Below are 19,204 nucleotides of genomic sequence, written 5' to 3'. Positions count from 1 at the left end.
TTAACAATTTATAGGAATGATATCAACAGCGATTTTTAAGGAAATATATTGTTTTTCCCATGTCCTTTTCAGTGCATATTTAACATCTTTGTTCCTCAAACTATAGATCAAGGGGTTCAACATGGGGATAATAAAAGTATAAAATATAGATGCCAATTTATCAGTGTCAAAGGAATGGCTGGACTCTGGTTGCACATACATAAATATTAAAGTCCCAAAGAACACTGTGACCATTGTCAGGTGGGACCCGCAGGCAGAAAAAGCCTTGTGCCTACCTTCAGTAGAGTTCATCCTGAGAATGGCTGCAAGGATGAGCATGTAAGACACAAGAATTATTGGAAGGGAGAGAATCATATTAACACCTGCAAAGATCAGGATGATCAGTTCAACTTCATGTGTATTTGAACACAGCAAAGATATCAAGGGGAGACTGTCACAGTAGAAATGTTTGATGGCATTGTAGCCACAGAAGGATAAAGTAAAAATCTTTACAGTGACAAGAAGAGACACAAATATGCTATAAAGATACAAGATTGCCACCAGAACCTGACACACCTTTTATGACATGATAACTGGGTAGAGCAGAGGGTTACAGATGGCCACATAGCGGTCATAGGACATTGCCGCCAGAATAAAAAATTCGTTAACAATGAACATGGTGAAGAAAGCCAGCTGTGTTGCACACAAATAATAGGAGATTAAGTTTTGATCCACAACAAAATTTGCTAACATTTTGGGTCCCACAGTTGTTGAATAGCCAAGATCAGTAAGAGCCAGGTGTCTGAGAAAGAAGTACATGGGGGTTTGTAGCCTGCAGTCCACCTTAGTCAGAATGACCATGCCCAAGTTGCCGACCACTGAGATCATGTAGATGATGAGGAAGAGCCCAAATAATGGAGCCTGCAGCTCAGGGCCGTCTGTGATTCCCATGAGGATGAATTCACTCAGCCCTGTTCCATTGTGTTTTTCCATTTTATCAGAAAACCTATTCTGGTTAGAGACATTGGCATGGTCAATGGCATTATGTAGTAAAATTTTGTGTTGTTTTTTTTTTTTAATGTGCAAAGATGACATAAATAAAGTAAATCTAAATTATATTTTAAACACAATGAAAAATTCCACATCCTCTAAATAAAACATACAAATATAAAAATGAAAAAGGGAGATAAATATATAGTTGGAGAAAGAGAGAGCAGTACTTTTTCTTTGGGGAAGATTAACCCCCCAAAGAACATTTGATAATATTTTGAGGCATTTTTGTTGTCACCACTGAAGGTGGTTAGAGACTAGCGAGGCTGGTAGTTATCCTAGTATATTAGGGCAGACCCCAACAATAAAGAATTATACAGCCCAAAATGCCAACGGGCCAAAATTGGCCAACTCTGATATATGTGTAGATGCAGATACGGATTGATATAAACATAGTTGAAGGAAGCATGTCTGAAAAAATGTTACAAATTTTAGGCATTGTTTTATAGGTGAAGGTAAACTTTTCTATGATCTTTTATATAATGACAATCACAATTACATTTACAAAATTTAAATCACATAGTATTATATCCTGCACATGCTAATTATGTCATAAAATTAAAATTCATATTGCAATTATGTGTGGAAACATTTAGAAGCCCTTGCTTTAAAACTGGTTCATCTGAGAGACTTCCCTGATCATCCAGTGCTTAAGGCTTTTCCTTCCAATGCAGGGGGATAGGGTTCAATCCCTGGTTGGGAAACTAAGATTACCAAATGCCTCAAGGCCAAAAAACCAAAACATAAATCAGAAGCAATATTGTAGCAAATTCAATAAAGACTTTAAAAATGGTCCACATCAAAAAAACTTAAATGAATGAATGAATGAATAAATAAATAAATAAATAAATAAATAAATAAATAAACAGGTTCATCTGTAATCCCTTATGTCCACAGGTGGTAAAGGATGAAACAATTATTACACTTGACCAATATTGGACAGAGGTGTAAAATAATGAAACTCTAACAGATCAGAGTGTACGTTATTTGTCTTTATACAGGAAACATGCCATGAAATATACATTGGTGGATATAATCTCTGCTGTACCTGTACTTTTTGTGTACACAGGAGTACCCTGGACAAATACGATAGGTTATCTCAGTCTCTTTGCACACATTGCAAAATGAACTGTCTCTTGCAGGATTGTTGGAAAAAATATGTGAGATTAAACATTTAAATACATTTATGTTACCTGAAAATATCCTTCAAATGTCCAATACATACAATTTTTTATGTATTTGTTTTTAATTTCTTAGTAGGAAGAGCATGCTCCCTGAATTGGATTCTCCTTACATGTATACATATAAATTCCTTTTGTGTGACTGCACTTCTTTGTCAGAGGTATGATGAGCAATAGCCTGAGTACTGTGTTATCCAGGTAACAGTCGCCAGTGGCCCCACCATGACTCATCCCCATGACTACCACTGGGACCATCAATGCACTCTTGCTCTAGATAATTTATCTTCTCTCTAACTTAAAATATGTAAAATATATTTACCTAAAAGTTAACATATTTCCTCCTCACCAAGTACATTTTCATTATAACTGACATATACTGAGTTGTTTGTAACATGCAAGGTATGCTTTGTCATGGAGAAACTGAGGTTAGAAATTGAGCAATTTGGAGCTCTAAAAAGCAAGGAAAATGGGACATTTCTAGAGACATGGATGGACTTGGAGACTGTCATACAGAGTGAAGTGAGTCAGAAAGAGAAAAACAAATATTGTATATTAACACATATATGCGGGATAAAGAAAAATGGTACAAATCACCCAGTTTGTAAGGCAGAAATAGAGATACAGATGGAGAGAACAAACATATGGACACCAAGTGGGGAAAGCAGGGAGGGTTGTGGGGAATGAACTGGGAGATTGGGATACCAAATATATGCAGTTTACTGTATGTTAACTTTATCTAAAAGTTATTCAAAAAATTGAGCAATTTGGCAGTAATGTAACTGAAATTGATTTTACATAATGATGTCTCATAAATATTTCTATTGGATAAAAATCTTCTCTATAGAAAAAAAGTTTTAAAATTACTATAAATTACAGAATATCATACTGAGAAAATACAAAGACATATGTATATGTATATATCTATAGTTAGAAAGATAGATAATAGATAGATAGATAGATAGATAGATAGATAGATAGATAGAGATAGATAGATAGCATACATTCCAGGATATTATTTTGTCTGCCTTCACATTAAGGCCACAATTCTCCATATAACGTTTAATGCAGACTTACATTAATGCAATGAAGTAAAGATGTATATGATTATTCCTAATAAGCCATCAATTAAAAAAAAAACAGGATAATACCAGAGTAGAATGAGCATAGCAGGCTAATGTATAAGAATTAGTGGTTTAAAAAAGTGTACTAATGTTTAATTTGAAAAAATAAAGAAGAAATATAATTGATCCTGATTACAAGAAAATAAAAGTGGCAGGAGTTTCTGTGAAGTCTAAGAAAGCAAATAAAAAATGTAATATTTATAAAATTAAATTTTATATGTGTCTATAGGATATTCACATTTATCTCACAAAGTACATTGCTTATAAGGCTGTGAGATTCTCATATCCTACTCTGTCCCCATATACACGTCTTTCTTGTAAAAGAAATACTGTACCAGAATTAGGACAACATTTTAAATGAATGGAATAATAAGTGACATAAATCTTGTTTAGGTGTAGCGATGAAAGTCTACAGAACAAAATTACATTAGTAAGTGCTGATTTTCCTGTAGGATAATAAAGGATTGAAGAGCTTTTTCTTACCAGCTTTAGAGTTGTATGAAAGGTATCAAATTACTCTTTCAGAGATTACTATCTGTGTTGATTATCTGATTATTAGTTTTAAAACTATATTTTTTTGTGAAAATTACATGTGTTTTCTGTCTGATTCGACTGGAAACTGAGCATGCTGGACATTCCATCATCACCATAAAACTGCGTACTCAATATCTCCTATCCTCCAAAAATTACTTCTCACATCTCAGTGCAGGGTGGAAACCCCCTATTTTCTCATCAAGAGATCAGAAAAATTCACATGTATACATTGATGTAAATAGTCATTAAATACACAATATTTTGAGAAAGGAATAAGAAAAGCCTACAGTCACTAATTGACTAAGAATTTGGAAGGATATCTAACTGGAAACTGAACCTCAGCAGCTTCATAATTCTGTCATATTTTTTCTTTTTCATTCCTGACTCTTTAGTGAGCCTTTCTTTCTCACAGTTGTGTCCTCTCTTATTTATATGATTAAGCACTTATATGACATAAATATTACATAAACATATGGCACTAACATTTCAAAGATGCTCATTAGCATTTGTGAAAATATGTGAACTATGAATCTGAAGAAGGAGAGCAGTCCTATTCTGCTCCTGCATTATCAACAGCAGGATGTGCATGGACATGAACCAGACATCCTCATGCCCTGCTGCGCTTTGTCACAGAATAAAAGTGTTATCTTGCCAATGTCACCAAAACTATCTGGATAGTGTTAAAATATGGTACCACATGAAGTATTCTGTTTACCTGTAATGAAACCTTTCTCTTGGCTTCCCCGTGTGCTAAGTGACACACATAGTGAAAACAATTTATGGATTTTATCATCCTCTGAGATCCTCCCTGAGGAGATGCCAAGCAGTTTCTTGACTGTCCCTGAAGCATTGAAATCTTACAGAATTCAAATGAGGGGGTGTGTTTATTAACAGTCCAGAGCAAATTGTCTTTACCAGTAGATGAGTTAGATGTATTATTTCCCTACCTTTCACTTTTTATTAACTTTCCCTTTTTTTCTCACTTTGATGGTTGATTTTTTTAATCCACTTGGCTATGCTATGGTGCCCAGTTCTTTGGTTGAATATCAGTCTAGACGTTACTGTGAAGATTTTATTTTTATATTTTTATTAACATTTAAATCAATAGACTTTCAGTACAGCCTGTTATCCTCCAGAATATAATTGGACATCATCTAATCAGTTGAAGGTCTTAAAGAGCAAATACTGAGGTCCCCTGAAGCAAAAGTGTCTGTCTCTAGACTGAAATATAAAATTTATGCTTCAGTTTCCTGCCTTTGGCTCAAGACTGCAGTATCAACTTCTGTACTGCCACCCTGCCCCACAGATTTCTGCCTGTCTACAAATCTTGTCAATCCAGTCGCATGAGCCAATACCTTAAAATGCCTCTTTGGCTCATGCAAGCCTCTACTCTTCTTCTGAATCTGTTTCTCTGAGTATTCTAACTAATACAATCATATAGGGAAATGTATTCATATATTTCATCTGTAGAACAAGCTTGTCAGTATTATTCTAGTTCTACAATGATCTCAAATGGATGACAATAAGGACATTTTAAACAGTTTTATTGCGTTATTTAAATAATTGAATAAACTAAAAGCAATAATGCATCATGTATATGAGGTATGACTTCCTTAAATTATTTATTATTATTATTATTTTTTTGACCAAAAGGTAGAGAAATTAGTTGCTCATAATTATCCTCATTTCATAGTTAATTGTCATTATCTCTTTAGTCTTTCTCTTTAATTATATTTTCCTGTATTACATTTCAATATTTCTTGTTTTTCCATCATGTCCAATATCCAATATCTTGTCTACCTTGACCTATGTTCTACTGTGCTTGATATATACCCAGCATGATCAATATATTCTGCAAAAATGTAATATTTTATGTGTGTATGTTTTACTATGTTATTTTACTCTAAATTGTTTTGTTGCATTTAAATTATTTGTGGTGAATCCATGTTGTGAGACATTATTTTGTTTCTTTCTTCATTACAGGCAATAACGTATAACAAATTTCATGCATCTATGCTTTATTGCTAGACATTTGTTTGTCTTCAACCAACACTACTACAACAGTTCAGTGAAAAGTCTTGAGTTTGCCTTGTTAATATGTTTTAAACAAAATTATCCATGACAGGCATTTCACATTTCTGTGTGATTGTTCACATGTATTGATATTTATACAGATATATCTACATCTACACCTTCACCTACACATAAACCCACACACAAGCACATATACAGTAGTTTTATCTCTGGGTAAAATAAAGTGTAATAACATTTAATTTTGTCAAATATTTCAGATTGATTCTACAAATACACTCTTCCACCAGTAAATGCATGATGTTTCCTGCATCTTCACTTCTATGAGAGTTGCCCAAATGGTGTTCTTTCTTATTAATTAAAAATTATTCTAAGATGTGTGTTTTTATTATTGATGTTCCTCTTGTTTATTATTTAATTTCTTGGCACACTTAGTAATTAAGTAAAATAACTTTATAGAGGTATCATTGAAAATAATTAACTATAAATATATAGTTTAAAATTATATATGTTCTGACATATATATATACTTGAAAATTCATCATTAAAACAATCAAGATAGTGAATATGTTCACTACCTCCAAGATTTCTTAGTGTCTCTTTATGCAGTACAAGGGTGAGTCAAAAGTTATATGCACTCTGGTTATATTAAAAATTCTATAAATTCTACAGCCAGACTGCGGATAATTTTTGACTCACCCTTGTATATCCGTTCTACCCCTTTTGCCCCCCACTGTACCAGATAGCTTAGAGTCTATTTTTTAACAATTTATTTTGAAATAGTTATAGAATTACAAGTTGCACAAAAAGAGCACCAAGTGTCCCTATGTCTGATTTATTTTTCACTATTGGTAGCGACTTCTTTAAATATAGTACTATATCACAACCATGGAATGAATATTTGTATAATTCACTGACTGTACAGATTTCAACAGCCCTGCATGCACTCATTTTTGTGTTTTTGTGTATGTATGTAACTCTATGCAATTTCATCATATGCAGGAATTTGTGTAACCACCATAACAGTAAATATCAGACCTATTCCATCACTGCAAAGGTCTCCTGTGCGATTCCTTTATAGCCACACCCACTTCCAATCTCTCATTTCTGTGCCTTTAACACCTGTTAATCCCTAATCTATTTTTCATCACTATAATTTTATTATTTGAAGAAGGTAATATTTTGCAATATTTTCACTCAACATAATTCTCTTGAGGCCCCTCATATTTTGGCATGTATCAATTATTTGTGTTTTATCATTACTTTATTACTATAGTTCCTTTTTTATTCCATGTTATCAATGGTAGAGTTTGCTCAATCACTCACCCATTGAAAGACATTTGAGTTTCTAATTTGCAGCTATTACAAATAAAGCTTCCATAAACTTTTGTGCAAAGGTGATTGTATGTACATAAATTTTTATTTCTTTGGGATGACTGCCCAAGAGTGTGATTAGTAGTTTGATTTAAAGCACAATTTAACAATTTCTACTTTTTTATTCATGTTTTTAATGTCATGTTGATGAACTCTCCATCCAGCTTTAAGTCTTGCAGTAGATTTTTCTTATTTGTTCTTGTCTAAAATTGTACAGTTTCACATTTTATATTTGCCATGATTTATCATGAGTTAAATTTTTGTATGACTTTTAGGTCAACATTCTAATTAATTTTCTTTTTTTTTCCTTTCCTTTCTTTCTTTCTTTTTCTTTCTTCCTTTCATTCTTTTTCTTTTTTTTCTTGCATATGGACACCCAATTGTTCAGGACAACTTGTTTAAAAAGCTATCCTTCTCTCATTCAATAAATTTTGTACCTCATGAAAAAAAAATCATTGGACTTTTTTTGTGAGAGTCTATTTCTGGATTATCTATTCTGTTTTATCAATATATTTCTCTGACCCTCCAGCAATCCCACTGGGTCTCAATAACTATAGTTACTTAGTAAATCTTAACAGATTGATTCTTTCCACATTATTCTAATTTAAAAACATGATTTAACTATTCTATATCTTTGGCCTTTCATACAAATTTTAGTATAAACTCATCTCTTACCTATGAAAAATATTGTTGAGATGTTTGGGTTTTCATTAAGCCTATAGATCAGTTTGGGGAAAATTTCTATCTTTACTATGTTTAGTCTTCTAAGTTACAAAATCAAAATGTTTTCTATTTTCTTAGATCTTTCATTTTTTTTTTAATTCAGCATTTCTACACTTCATCAAACAGTAAACAGTTCCTTTACATATTTTGTTAGTTTCTACCTAGGTATTTCATTATGCTTGGGCTGATTGTTGTGTTTTTGTTTTTGGATTTTTTTCTTTAACTTCTGTTTCATTGTTAGTATGTAGAAAACTGATTGATATTTGCTTACTGATCTTATATCCTGTTACTTTGCTAAACTCACCTTTTAAATCTAGGGTTTTTTGGTTTATTTGTTTGTCATAGATTCCTTGAGATTTTTAGTAATGTGATTACTGATATCATTAGGTTTAAGTCCATCACATTGCTATTTGCTTTCTAAGTGTCCCACCTATTTTTGTTCCATTTTCCCTTTTTTTTTTTTTTCCTGTTCTATAATTTTTCTGTTGTTGTTATCTTAGTGTTTGCTTTAAGGTTGTCATGTATATTTTACTTGTCACAGTCCACCTTCAAGTGTAGTCATATCCTTTCATGTAAAAAATAACTCTTTACAATACTTAACTTCCATCATGCCCAGTATACACTTTTGTTGTGTTTTCTTAAATTATTTTAAAATAATTATCTTTGGGATTTAAATGATTAGAAATCATATATGTAGTTACTAGTTTTGTGCTCACCACTCCTTTGTCTAGATTCATGTTTTCATCTGGTATCTTTTACCTTCTGACTAAAGGGTTTCCTTTATCATTTCTTTTAGCACAGGTCTGCTGGTGACAGATTCCTTCAGCATCTGTACATCTGAAAATTATTTTGCAATCCTTTTAAAAAGATCTTTGCTCTGGGTACAGAATTCAAGGTTGACAGTATTTGGTTTCAGTATTTTAATTATGATGCTCCATCATCTTCTCACCTGCAGTGCTTCTGATGATAAATCAGGTTTTTTTTTTTTGCTGCTTAAGTTGTTTTTTTTTTTTTTTAATTTATCACTGGCTTTGAGAAATTTAATTATGTTGTACCTTCAAGTAGTTGCCTACATGTTTCTTGTATCTGGGGTTTGTGAATCTTCTTGAATCTGATGGTAACTAGCATTTATCATATTTGAAAATTTTCACCTACATTTTCTTTAAGTAGTTTTAATTACTCTTTTATTTGGGAAGTTCAGTTACATGTGAACTTGGCTGCTTAAAGTTGCCTCCTAGATAATTGTGGCTTTTTTTATATTTTTGTTTCTTTTCACATTCTGTATTTCATATTGGATATTTTCCATCGCTATATCCACAAGTTCTCTAGTCTTTTTTCTGCAATATCTAATTTGCTATGAACACAATCCCATGTATCTTTCATCCTGAACATGGTACATTTTATTTCTAGAAGTTCAATTTTTTTAATACCTTCCATGCATTTTGAAAATATGTTATATATTTATAATAAATGTTCTTTTGTCCTTGTTTGATATCTTAAAACTATGTGTAAGTTCTTGGTCAGTTTTGGTTGACTGGTTAGTCTGTTCATGATGGATCACATTTTCCTGCATCTTTATAAGCCTGATGATTATAAAATATATCCCATACATTGTGATTTTTCTTTAGTGGATTCTGGGCAATTTTGTATTTTACAAATATTCTTGAACTTTGTTCTGGGATACAGTTATCTGGAATCCTTTCACACATTGTTTTTATAACTTCTTAGGTGGGTCCAGAGCAGTGCTCAGTTTTGGTCAAACTATACTCCTTTAACGGAGTAAGACCTTCTTGAATACTCTCCCTAAAGCCTCTTGAATTGTGAGTTTTTCTACTTTGTGTGTAACAAATTGGCACAATTCCTGCCTCTGTTTGAGTTCTGGATGCTATCTTTAATCCTTTTAGATAGTCTTTCTTCAGCCTTGGGTGGTACCATTTGTTGATATGTCACCTAGTCACCATCAATCATACTATATAGCCCACTTCTCATTCTGCCTATTTTCTGTGTTTTCTCTAAGCCCCATAAAGAGAGGGTTTTTGTTGTGAAAATAATAATGCATGTTTATTTTCTTAAATAAATCCATTTATGTAATATTTATCAGGCTTTCTTTTTTGTATCTGCTAGGCATTACAGGAAAAAAAAATACTATGACTGTAATATACATTCCCTGGCTTTGTAAAAATAAATGTTTACTGGAAGGGACATGCAAACAACATACTCATGGGAAAATGTAGGAATAACACTTAGGTGAGGGCTTGAAACTAGATATGGTAAATATCTGAAGTAAAAGCAGGGATTAGCCAATTACTAATATACCTGCTAGTAATATATTTTAGTTTAAAAGTAATGGATAATTTTCTTTATTTCTATGCTTATCATACATTGATTCTTGTTTGTCTCATAGAAGTAACATTACAGGGCTGAAACAATGCTAGTAATAGTATACATTGACTAATACATTGTTCATTGTTAGCATATCCTACAGTGAATTTTAACTAGAATAGTTGCACACATTCCCCAGGTTCTAGGTAGGGAATTTTTTACCTCTTTGTTTCTCATACTGTAGATCATAGGATTCAACATGGGTATTACTAAAGTATAAAATAAAGAAGCCATTTTATCAGTATCAAATGAATCACTGGATTTGGGCTGCACATACATAAAGAATAGAGTACCATAGAATATGACTATCACTGTCAAGTGAGATCCACAGGTAGAGAAAACCTTGTGCTTACTTTCCGTTGAGTTCATCCTGAGAATGGCAACAAGGATCAAAACATAGGACAAAAGAACTATCGAAAGAGAGGAAACTAAATTAAAAGCTGAAAAGATCAATATTATCAATTTAATTTCATGTGTATCAGAGCAAAGCAAAGATATCAAGGGCAGACTATCGCAGTAGAAATGACTAATGACATTATGATCACAAAATGATGAGGTAAAAATTTCTATGGTGGTCAGCAAAGACAAAAAGAGGCTGTATAGATAGGGGATGAGCACTAGTGCCTGACATAACCTTTGTGACATGATGCCTGTGTAGAGCAGGGGGTGACAAATGGCTACATAGCGGTCATAGGCCATCGCTGACAGAATGAAAATTTCACTAATGATAAAGAGACTGAAGAAAGTGAGCTGGGTAGCACACCAGTTGTAAGAGATTGTATGCTGATTTACAGCAAAATTTACAAGCATTTTGGGTCCCACTGATGTTGAATAACTAAGATCAGCAAAAGCCAGGTGTCTGAGGAAGAAGTACATGGGTGTTTGTAGCCTAGAGTCTATTTTGGTGAGGATGATCAAGCCCAAGTTCCCCACCACTGAGACCATGTAAATAGTGAGAAAGAGTCCAAATAATGAGGCCTGCAGCTCAGGGAGATCGGTGACTCCTATTAAGATGAATTCATTCAACATTGTCAGATTGTGTTTGTCCATCCAGGCCATTTGGGAAACATATACTGGGAATAAATATAAAAATAATTATTAACTTCCATGAGGTATGATGAGATTACCATTGCAATAAATGGTTAGAGTCTTAAATCTTTTGTTTATGGCTTGTTGATTTAATTGGCTACTCCCACACCTGGCAGCTAAGTTCTCTCTCCCAGGTCATTCAGCTCTTGACAGGTGTCTTAGATATGACATGAAAAGTATGAACAACAAAAGTAAAAATAGCTCAATTGGACTTTATCAAAATTAAAGCAAACTTTGTGCATCAAAGGACATTCTCAAAGTATTAAAAATGTGACCCACACAATGGAAAAAATTGCAAATCTTATCTGATAAGGGTCTAGTATATTGCATACACAAAGGACTCCTATAATTCAACTACAGAAAGACAAATAACCTAAGTTAAAAACAGGTAAAGAATGTGAACAGAGATTTCTCACAGAAGATATACAAATGGCCAATAAGCACTGGAAAGGATGTCCCACACCAGTAGTCATTAGGCAAATGCAAATCAAAACCACAATGGGATACTACGTCACATCCACTTGGATGGCAATTTAAAAAAAGTAAAATTACAAATGCTGACAAGAGTGTGGATTAGAACCTTAATCTATTTTTTTTCAGGAATGTAAAATGGTATAGTCACTATGAAAATAGTTTGACAGTTACTCTATAAGTTAACCATAGAATTACCATTATGACCCAGCAATTTCACTCCTAGATATGTGCCTCAAATTATTGAAAATCACAGGTGTTCATACAAAAACGTGTACATAAATGTTCATAGAAACATTTTTTCATAGTAGTCAAAAGATAAAAGCAACGTAAATGTCCATCAACTGATGAATGGATAACAAGTGTGGCACATCCACACAATGGAATATTAATAAGCCATAAAAGAAGTATTGATACATGCTACAACATTGCTGAGCCTTTGGAACATCATGCTAAGTGAAAGAAACCAGGTATAAAAGGCCACATATTGTACATATTGCACAGCTCCATTCTATGAAATATCCAAGATAGACAAATCCATGAAGAGAAAAAGCAAATAATTGTGGCTTGTTCAGAAACACTGAATTAATGGTCAAGAGACAATACATTTAGAGACAGATTTCAGTGGATCTAAAAAATATATATATATATATAAATCTCAACTGCTGAGTAAATGAGGTTTAAAAAGTGTGTTATTTTCTAAATTTGTGCTAGTAAATACCGGTCTCCTTGTATGTGAGGAAAGTTATGAGATATTTTTCTCACCATCCTTAGAGTCCTATGTAAAGCACAAAAACTTTTTTTAAAGTTCTACTTATATTTACATTATTTTACATGACTATTGAAGAACTTGTTCTGAACTTTTAAGTCAGTTTTTTTATTCTTCTCAAGATTCTCAAAATATGTACAAAGCACAATGGGCAAGGCTTACCTTTGGACCTTCACTATAAACCTACACTAAGTACAGAGGTTAGAGAAGTTCAATCATTCTCAGCCCTCTTCCTCCCCTACCCCGTCCGCCTTCTGCCAACAAATACAGCTTTCAACACCAAAATAAGTGACAATAAATGTATTCTACAATGAGAGATAAAAAAATATACATTTAAATGCAAATATTTAAACACCAAAGTAATTTTTGAGAGGAGATAAAGAGAGCTTTAGTGAGAGCTACTAAGTAAATAAGGAATGGAAAAGACATTAATTTCAGGCAAAATATACATTCCTGCTTTTAATTTTGCAAGGGCTGTCCTTTGCTTAAATCTGTATTTTAAACTTAATTCCAATCTCCATCAGATATGCATTTATTCATTTAAGGGACAATTTGATGGCTTCAAAGACTTGTAGGTTGGGGAGTGACTGTCCTCTTACTAAGCAGACATTATGGTGTGAAGTCACTATGTAGTGAATTAGATGCTTTAATATTTTACTTTGGTCTCACCTCCAGCAAAAAATGCTGACTTTCAAATGACATTGGCCCTTGCAATGATATTGGTAAATTTGGGCATGTCACAGCATATCTGAAGCAGAGAAATTACAAGGACTGTAAACACATTGATATAATCCCTTTAATTTAGAGGTAGATGGAAAACACTGTGGAAATCTGTCATTATTACATGTTAAAAATTCTGAAAAAAATCCAACAACAATATCGTACTTGACATCTTTATTAAGGGTCCCAGTGAAAGAAAATAATCATGAAAATCTTAAAGTCTTAAGGGTGCGGGGAGGGCGGGGGGGGGTGTAGAGGAAGGGAGGGAATACGAGGATATGTGTATAAAAACAGATGATTGAACTTGATGTACCCCCAAAAAATAACAAAAAAAAGGTGGAGTTTCTTAATACTAACTGCCTTTCCAAAGGTTGCATTAGTTTTTAACTACTCAAAGAGTACAAACTTATGACATCAAAGTAAATGTCTAGCTTTCATCAAAAATCATATTAAAGATTTGTTCCAAATTTAACCAGATCTTAATTTGTTAAATTAAAAAAAATCTTAATAAAGGTATTTAGAATATTGCACTTGCCCAGAAACTTCAATTATCAAAGCAGATTGTTAAAGCTAGAGTTGAATCACTAATGTAGGGTACTAGAGAGATTAAGGTTTAAGTCTATGATGGGGCCATGAAGGGTCACTGGACTCTGAGAGTCACAGAAACAGATGCAGTCTACTCACCTCTAATGAGGAATCTCCCTGTGCTCCCAATGTGTTCCTAACAACCCAATGAGAAGAATTTATTGGTCTCTTTGCTCTTTTGAGACTGTCCCTGAAGAGAAAGGATACAATTTGTTAATTATGCCTAAAGCATCTTAAAGCTTCAAACGAAAGCAAATGGGATATCTGAGAATTATGTAGGACATGTTTATATTCCTATACAAACAAAAGTATGTTAGATACCTTTCCACAGCTTCTCTTGGTTAAGTCTTTTCTATTGCAGTCCAGAGATCTGGAATCAAAACATTCTATCAGTAGGGCAGATATTGTAGTTTTTCTTGAAACCCTTAATCTTTCTCCTCTTAATACAGTGTTTTTTATGACTTTATGACTGAGGACACAATGGAGAAATGTTTGAACAAACTTTATTTTTAATAAATTATGTATAGATTTTTCTCTGTGTAGTTAATCATAATGTTTACCAAAATTTTTTAAGAAGGCAGTTTGTGATTTCCTGTTTTTATACCTTTTATTTCTTTCCTTATCATAGTGAACCAAATAGTGAGACTGGGCCTCCTATTCCTGAGGCCAGTTTCTCAGGGACAGTTTTCAATGTTTCAGTATTATATTAGATGTTTTATGCAGGTTTTTAAAGATGTAATAACATGTATCCATCATTATAATATTATACAGAGTATTTGCACTACCCTAAACATCCTCTGTGTTCTGCCTATTCACCCTCTCCCTATATGTATAAATTTTGTAGATACCATTTATAAAATGGTTTTCTTCTCTTCTACTCCACTAGACAGTTTATTACATATGGGTACTGAATTTTATTATAAACCTATTTTATTGTTTTTTTTTTAATTTATAACAATATTAAGTACATTGATTGATTTCCAAGTGTGAAATTAACCTGACACTCTTGCTTATATGTAGTACTCTTTTAACTGTATTACATATTCAAAAAAAAAAAAGTGTAACATACAAAGTGTGGGTATCTTATAAGTACAGCTCAGTAGCTTTTTTTACTTTTAAACAGAGGTTAGGTAAGTTGCTTTTTTATTTATTTATCTATTTTTATTGGGCTCTAGTTGCTTTCCAATGTTGTGTTAGTATTTGCTTTACAATGAAGTGATTCTGCTATTTACATACATATATCTCCTCCCTCTTGGACCTTCCTCCCTGGCCATCGCACCCATCTAGGTCACCATAGAGCACCTAGCTGAGTTCCCTACACTATATGGCATGTTCCCACTAGCTATCTGTTTTATACACGGTAGTGTATATGTGTCTATCCCAATCTTCCAATTCATCCCACCCTCTTTTCCCCCATCCCTTGTCCACGTCTGTTCTCTACATCTGTGTCTCTATTCCTGGCCTGAAAATAGGTTCACCTGTACCATTTTTCTAGATTCCACATATATGCATTAATATACAATATTTGTTTTTCTCTTTCTGACTTACTTTACTCTGTATGACAGACTTTAGGTCCATCCACATCTCTACAAATTTCATTCCAATTTCATTCATCCATCCAATTTCTTTCCTTTTTATGGCTGAGTAACATTCCATTGTATATATGTACTACATCTTCTTTATCAATTTGTCTGTTGATGGGTATTTAAGTTGCTTCCATGTCCAGACTATTGTAAATAGTGCTGCAGTGAATATTGGGATGCATGTGTCTTTTTGAATTATGATTTTTTTCTGGGTATATGCCCAGTAGTGGGAATGCTGTGTCACATGGTAGTTCTATTTTTAGTGTTTTAAGGAACTTCCATACTGTTCTCCATAGTGCCTGTATCAATTTGTATTCCCACCAACAGTGCAAGAGATTTCCCTTTACTCTGCACCCTCTCCAGCATTTATTGTTTCTAGATATTTTGATGATGTCCATTCTGCCCAGCGTGAGGTGGTACCTCATTGTAGTTTTGATTTGCATTTCTCTAATAATTAGTGATGCCTCTTGGCCATCTGTATGTCTTCTTTGGAGAAATGTCTCTTTAGGTCTTCTGACCATTTTTTGATTGGGTTGTTTGGTTTTTTATGCAAACATGAGCTGTTTGCATATTTTTGAGATTATATATTTGTATATATTTGTGTAAATTTTGGAGAGTCTAGTGTCTTTCACTTAATATTATATCCACTTATTTTTCTCCTCATCCTTCTCCCTTCCCCCTCTTCTCCACCCCCTTCCCTTTCTCATTCTCCTTCTTGCATTTCTGTGTAAATTACTTGTATTAACAGCACAGATATTGTCCTTATACATTGCACAATCCATAACATCTGGATTGTTTTTATTTAATATCTATGATGACTACATCTGCACAAAACATGCTATTACTTATCCTCCCATAGACATAATTACTTAGGAATGAAATTGCTGCATCACAGAGAATACACATACTAAAATTTAGTATTTCCTTATTTTTCTTTATAGCAACATACACTCCCTCACACAACTAAAAAAGGTTTAGTTTGTTCACATTCTCATAAAAATTTCTAATTGTTCAAATAAAGTTTTGAGTATTAGCCATCTTGGTGCATGTGAAGTGATATCACAGTATAACCTTAATTTGCAATTAGCTAATAATAAATGATGTTTTTGAGCACATTTACCTATTTTTGGATTTTTTTAAATTTTATTTATTTATTATTTTTTGGGGGTACACCAAGTTCAATCATCTGTTTTTATACACATATCCCCGTATTCCCTCCCTTCCTTGATTCCCCCCTCGAGTCCCCCCCACCCTCCCCACCCCAGTCCTCTAAGGCATCTTCCATCCTTGAGTTGGACTCCCTTTATTATACAGCAACTTCCCACTGACTATCTATTTTACAGTTGGTAGTATATATATGTCTGTGCTACTCTCTCGCTTCATCTCAGCTTCCCCTTCACCCCCCCACCCCCCCCACACCTCTAGTTCTCCAGTCCATTCTCTGTATCTGCGCCCTTGTTCTTGTCACTGAGTTCATCAGTACCATTTTTAGATTCCGTATATATGAGTTAGCATACAATATTTGTCTTTCTCTTTCTGACTTACTTCACTCTGCATGACAGACTGTAGTTCTATCCACCTCATTACATATATCTCCATCTCATCCCTTTTTATACCTGAGTAATATTCCATTGTGTATATATGCCATGTGTTCTTTATCCATTCATTTGTTGATGGGCATTTCGGTTGCTTCCATGTCCTGGCTATTGTAAAGAGTGCTGCAATAAACATTATGGTACAAGTTTCTTTTGGGATTATGGTTTCCTTTGGGTATATGCCCAGTAGTGGGATTACTGGATCATAGGGTAGTTCTATTTTTAGTTTTTTAAGGAACCTCCAAATTGTTTTCCATAGTGGCTGTACCAACTTACAGTCCCACCAACAGTGCAGGAGAGTTCCCTTTTCTCCACACCCTCTCCAACATATGTTGTTTCCAGATTTTGTGATGATGGCCATTCTGATTGGTGTGAGGTAATACCTCATTGTGGCTTTGACTTACATTTCTCTGATGATGAGTGATGTTGAGCATCTTTTCATGTGTTTGTTGGCCATCTGTATGTCTTCTTTGGAGAAATGTCTATTTAGGTCTTCTGCCCATTTGTGGATTTGGATGTTTTGGTATACTCTTGTGAAGTGATTCTTCAGATATCTTGCCCTTTTTCTCCCCAACAGTTTGACTGTCTGGATCATTCTGATTTTAGGAGTTAGGCAGTCTGTTCTTGTTTTGCTCTGTTTTTTGCATATCACTGATATCAGTATTTTTTAGGAGACTTGTGTTCCAAATGTGTTCTCTCAAGATTTCTTTTTCACTCTTCTATGGTGTATTTTGATAACTACATGTTTAAATTTTGGATAGAGTGTTATTTTTCTATTGTTAAGGGTTATTATTTTTGTACCCTGTTTAAGTAGCTTTTGCTTATCCCAAGTCATGAAGATATTTCTTTACTTTTCTTCAAGGTACTTTGTGATTTTAGGTTTTACATTTCTATTACTTTTTACCAGGCAAGTAAATGACTTACATGTCCATGATTTACATAGGAAACCTAATTGAACTAGGTCAATTTACTGAAAAATTCTTCTTTCTTCACTACAATGCAGTGAAGTTTTTGTTTAAAATCAAGTGAAATTACACTTGAGTCTATTTTTGGAGTTTACTTTCATTTATTTTATTGGTCTTTCTGTCCAAATGTGCACTGATGACATAATCTTTTTAAATAATCAACTTTAATTAAAATATTGATATCTTTTATTGGAAGTCCTCTGGAATTTTTCTTCTTCTAACATATTGCCCTAAGTATTCTAGATCTTTTGCATTTCCACATAAATTTTTATACCAACTTGAGCATTAAAAAATGGAAGTTTGATTGTTATTGCATTAAATCTACAGGAAAATTTAGGGAGAACTGATCTCACCATATTTATTTCTTCTAGCCAGTGGACGTGGTATATTGCTGCATTTGTCTTCTTCAATAACTCAGTAATGTTTTTGTAGTTTCTAGCATTAAAGTCCCACAAATCATTCATTAGTTTTTCCCTAAGAATCTTACAGATTTTGTCTAGTGTAATGAATTGTTTAAAATTTGTATTTTTACCTGTTTTATGCTAATACATAGCAAAATAATTGTTTTTTGTATGCTGACCTTATAGTCACCAATCTAGCAAAATTTACTTTTCATTTCTAATGTTTTAGCTTGAAAATTCTTTTATTTCTAATGTTTTAGCTTGGATTTTTAATTAACACAATTATGCCACTTGAAACACACATAATACTTTATTAAAAAGATGCAGGAATGCCTTTTTAAAGAAGATCATTTAACGATAGATGCAGTAAAAAAAAAAAAAAAAGAAAGAAAGAAAAGGCTTCCTTTCAATTGTATTATAAATATTTGGCAATGTGTGAACTGTGATCTGGACTTTATTCTCTTGCACTGAAACTTGAGGTCAAATCAAAGTTGATACAGGAAAGATAATCTCTACTGAATATCTAGAAGTTGAAAACAATAAAAATGTTTCTAGTTTACATGACTTTCACACATTACTGCTTTCTAATGGTTTATCACATATAACAGTTGTCTATAATCTAATTCATTACATATACATTCTATGTTTATT

The 19,204-nt window shown here is 33.2% G+C and overlaps 1 protein-coding gene and 1 pseudogene across 1 annotated transcript; both read right to left on the bottom strand.

Moving 5' to 3' along the window:
- Nucleotides 1-978, bottom strand: LOC130848661 (olfactory receptor 8K3-like; annotated as a pseudogene).
- A 9,484-nt stretch (nt 979-10,462) lies between these two features.
- On the bottom strand, nt 10,463-11,434 carry LOC130848660 (olfactory receptor 8K3-like). The gene has a single exon (XM_057727084.1). It carries the CDS (start codon nt 11,432-11,434, stop codon nt 10,463-10,465), a length of 972 nt encoding a protein of 323 aa, XP_057583067.1.
- Nucleotides 11,435-19,204: the final 7,770 nt, after the last annotated feature.

This window comes from Hippopotamus amphibius, chromosome 3 (genome assembly GCF_030028045.1).
Source record: "Hippopotamus amphibius kiboko isolate mHipAmp2 chromosome 3, mHipAmp2.hap2, whole genome shotgun sequence".
In the NCBI taxonomy this organism is placed as follows: Eukaryota; Metazoa; Chordata; class Mammalia; order Artiodactyla; family Hippopotamidae; genus Hippopotamus; species Hippopotamus amphibius.
This window is presented reverse-complemented; position numbering and strand designations above follow the sequence as displayed.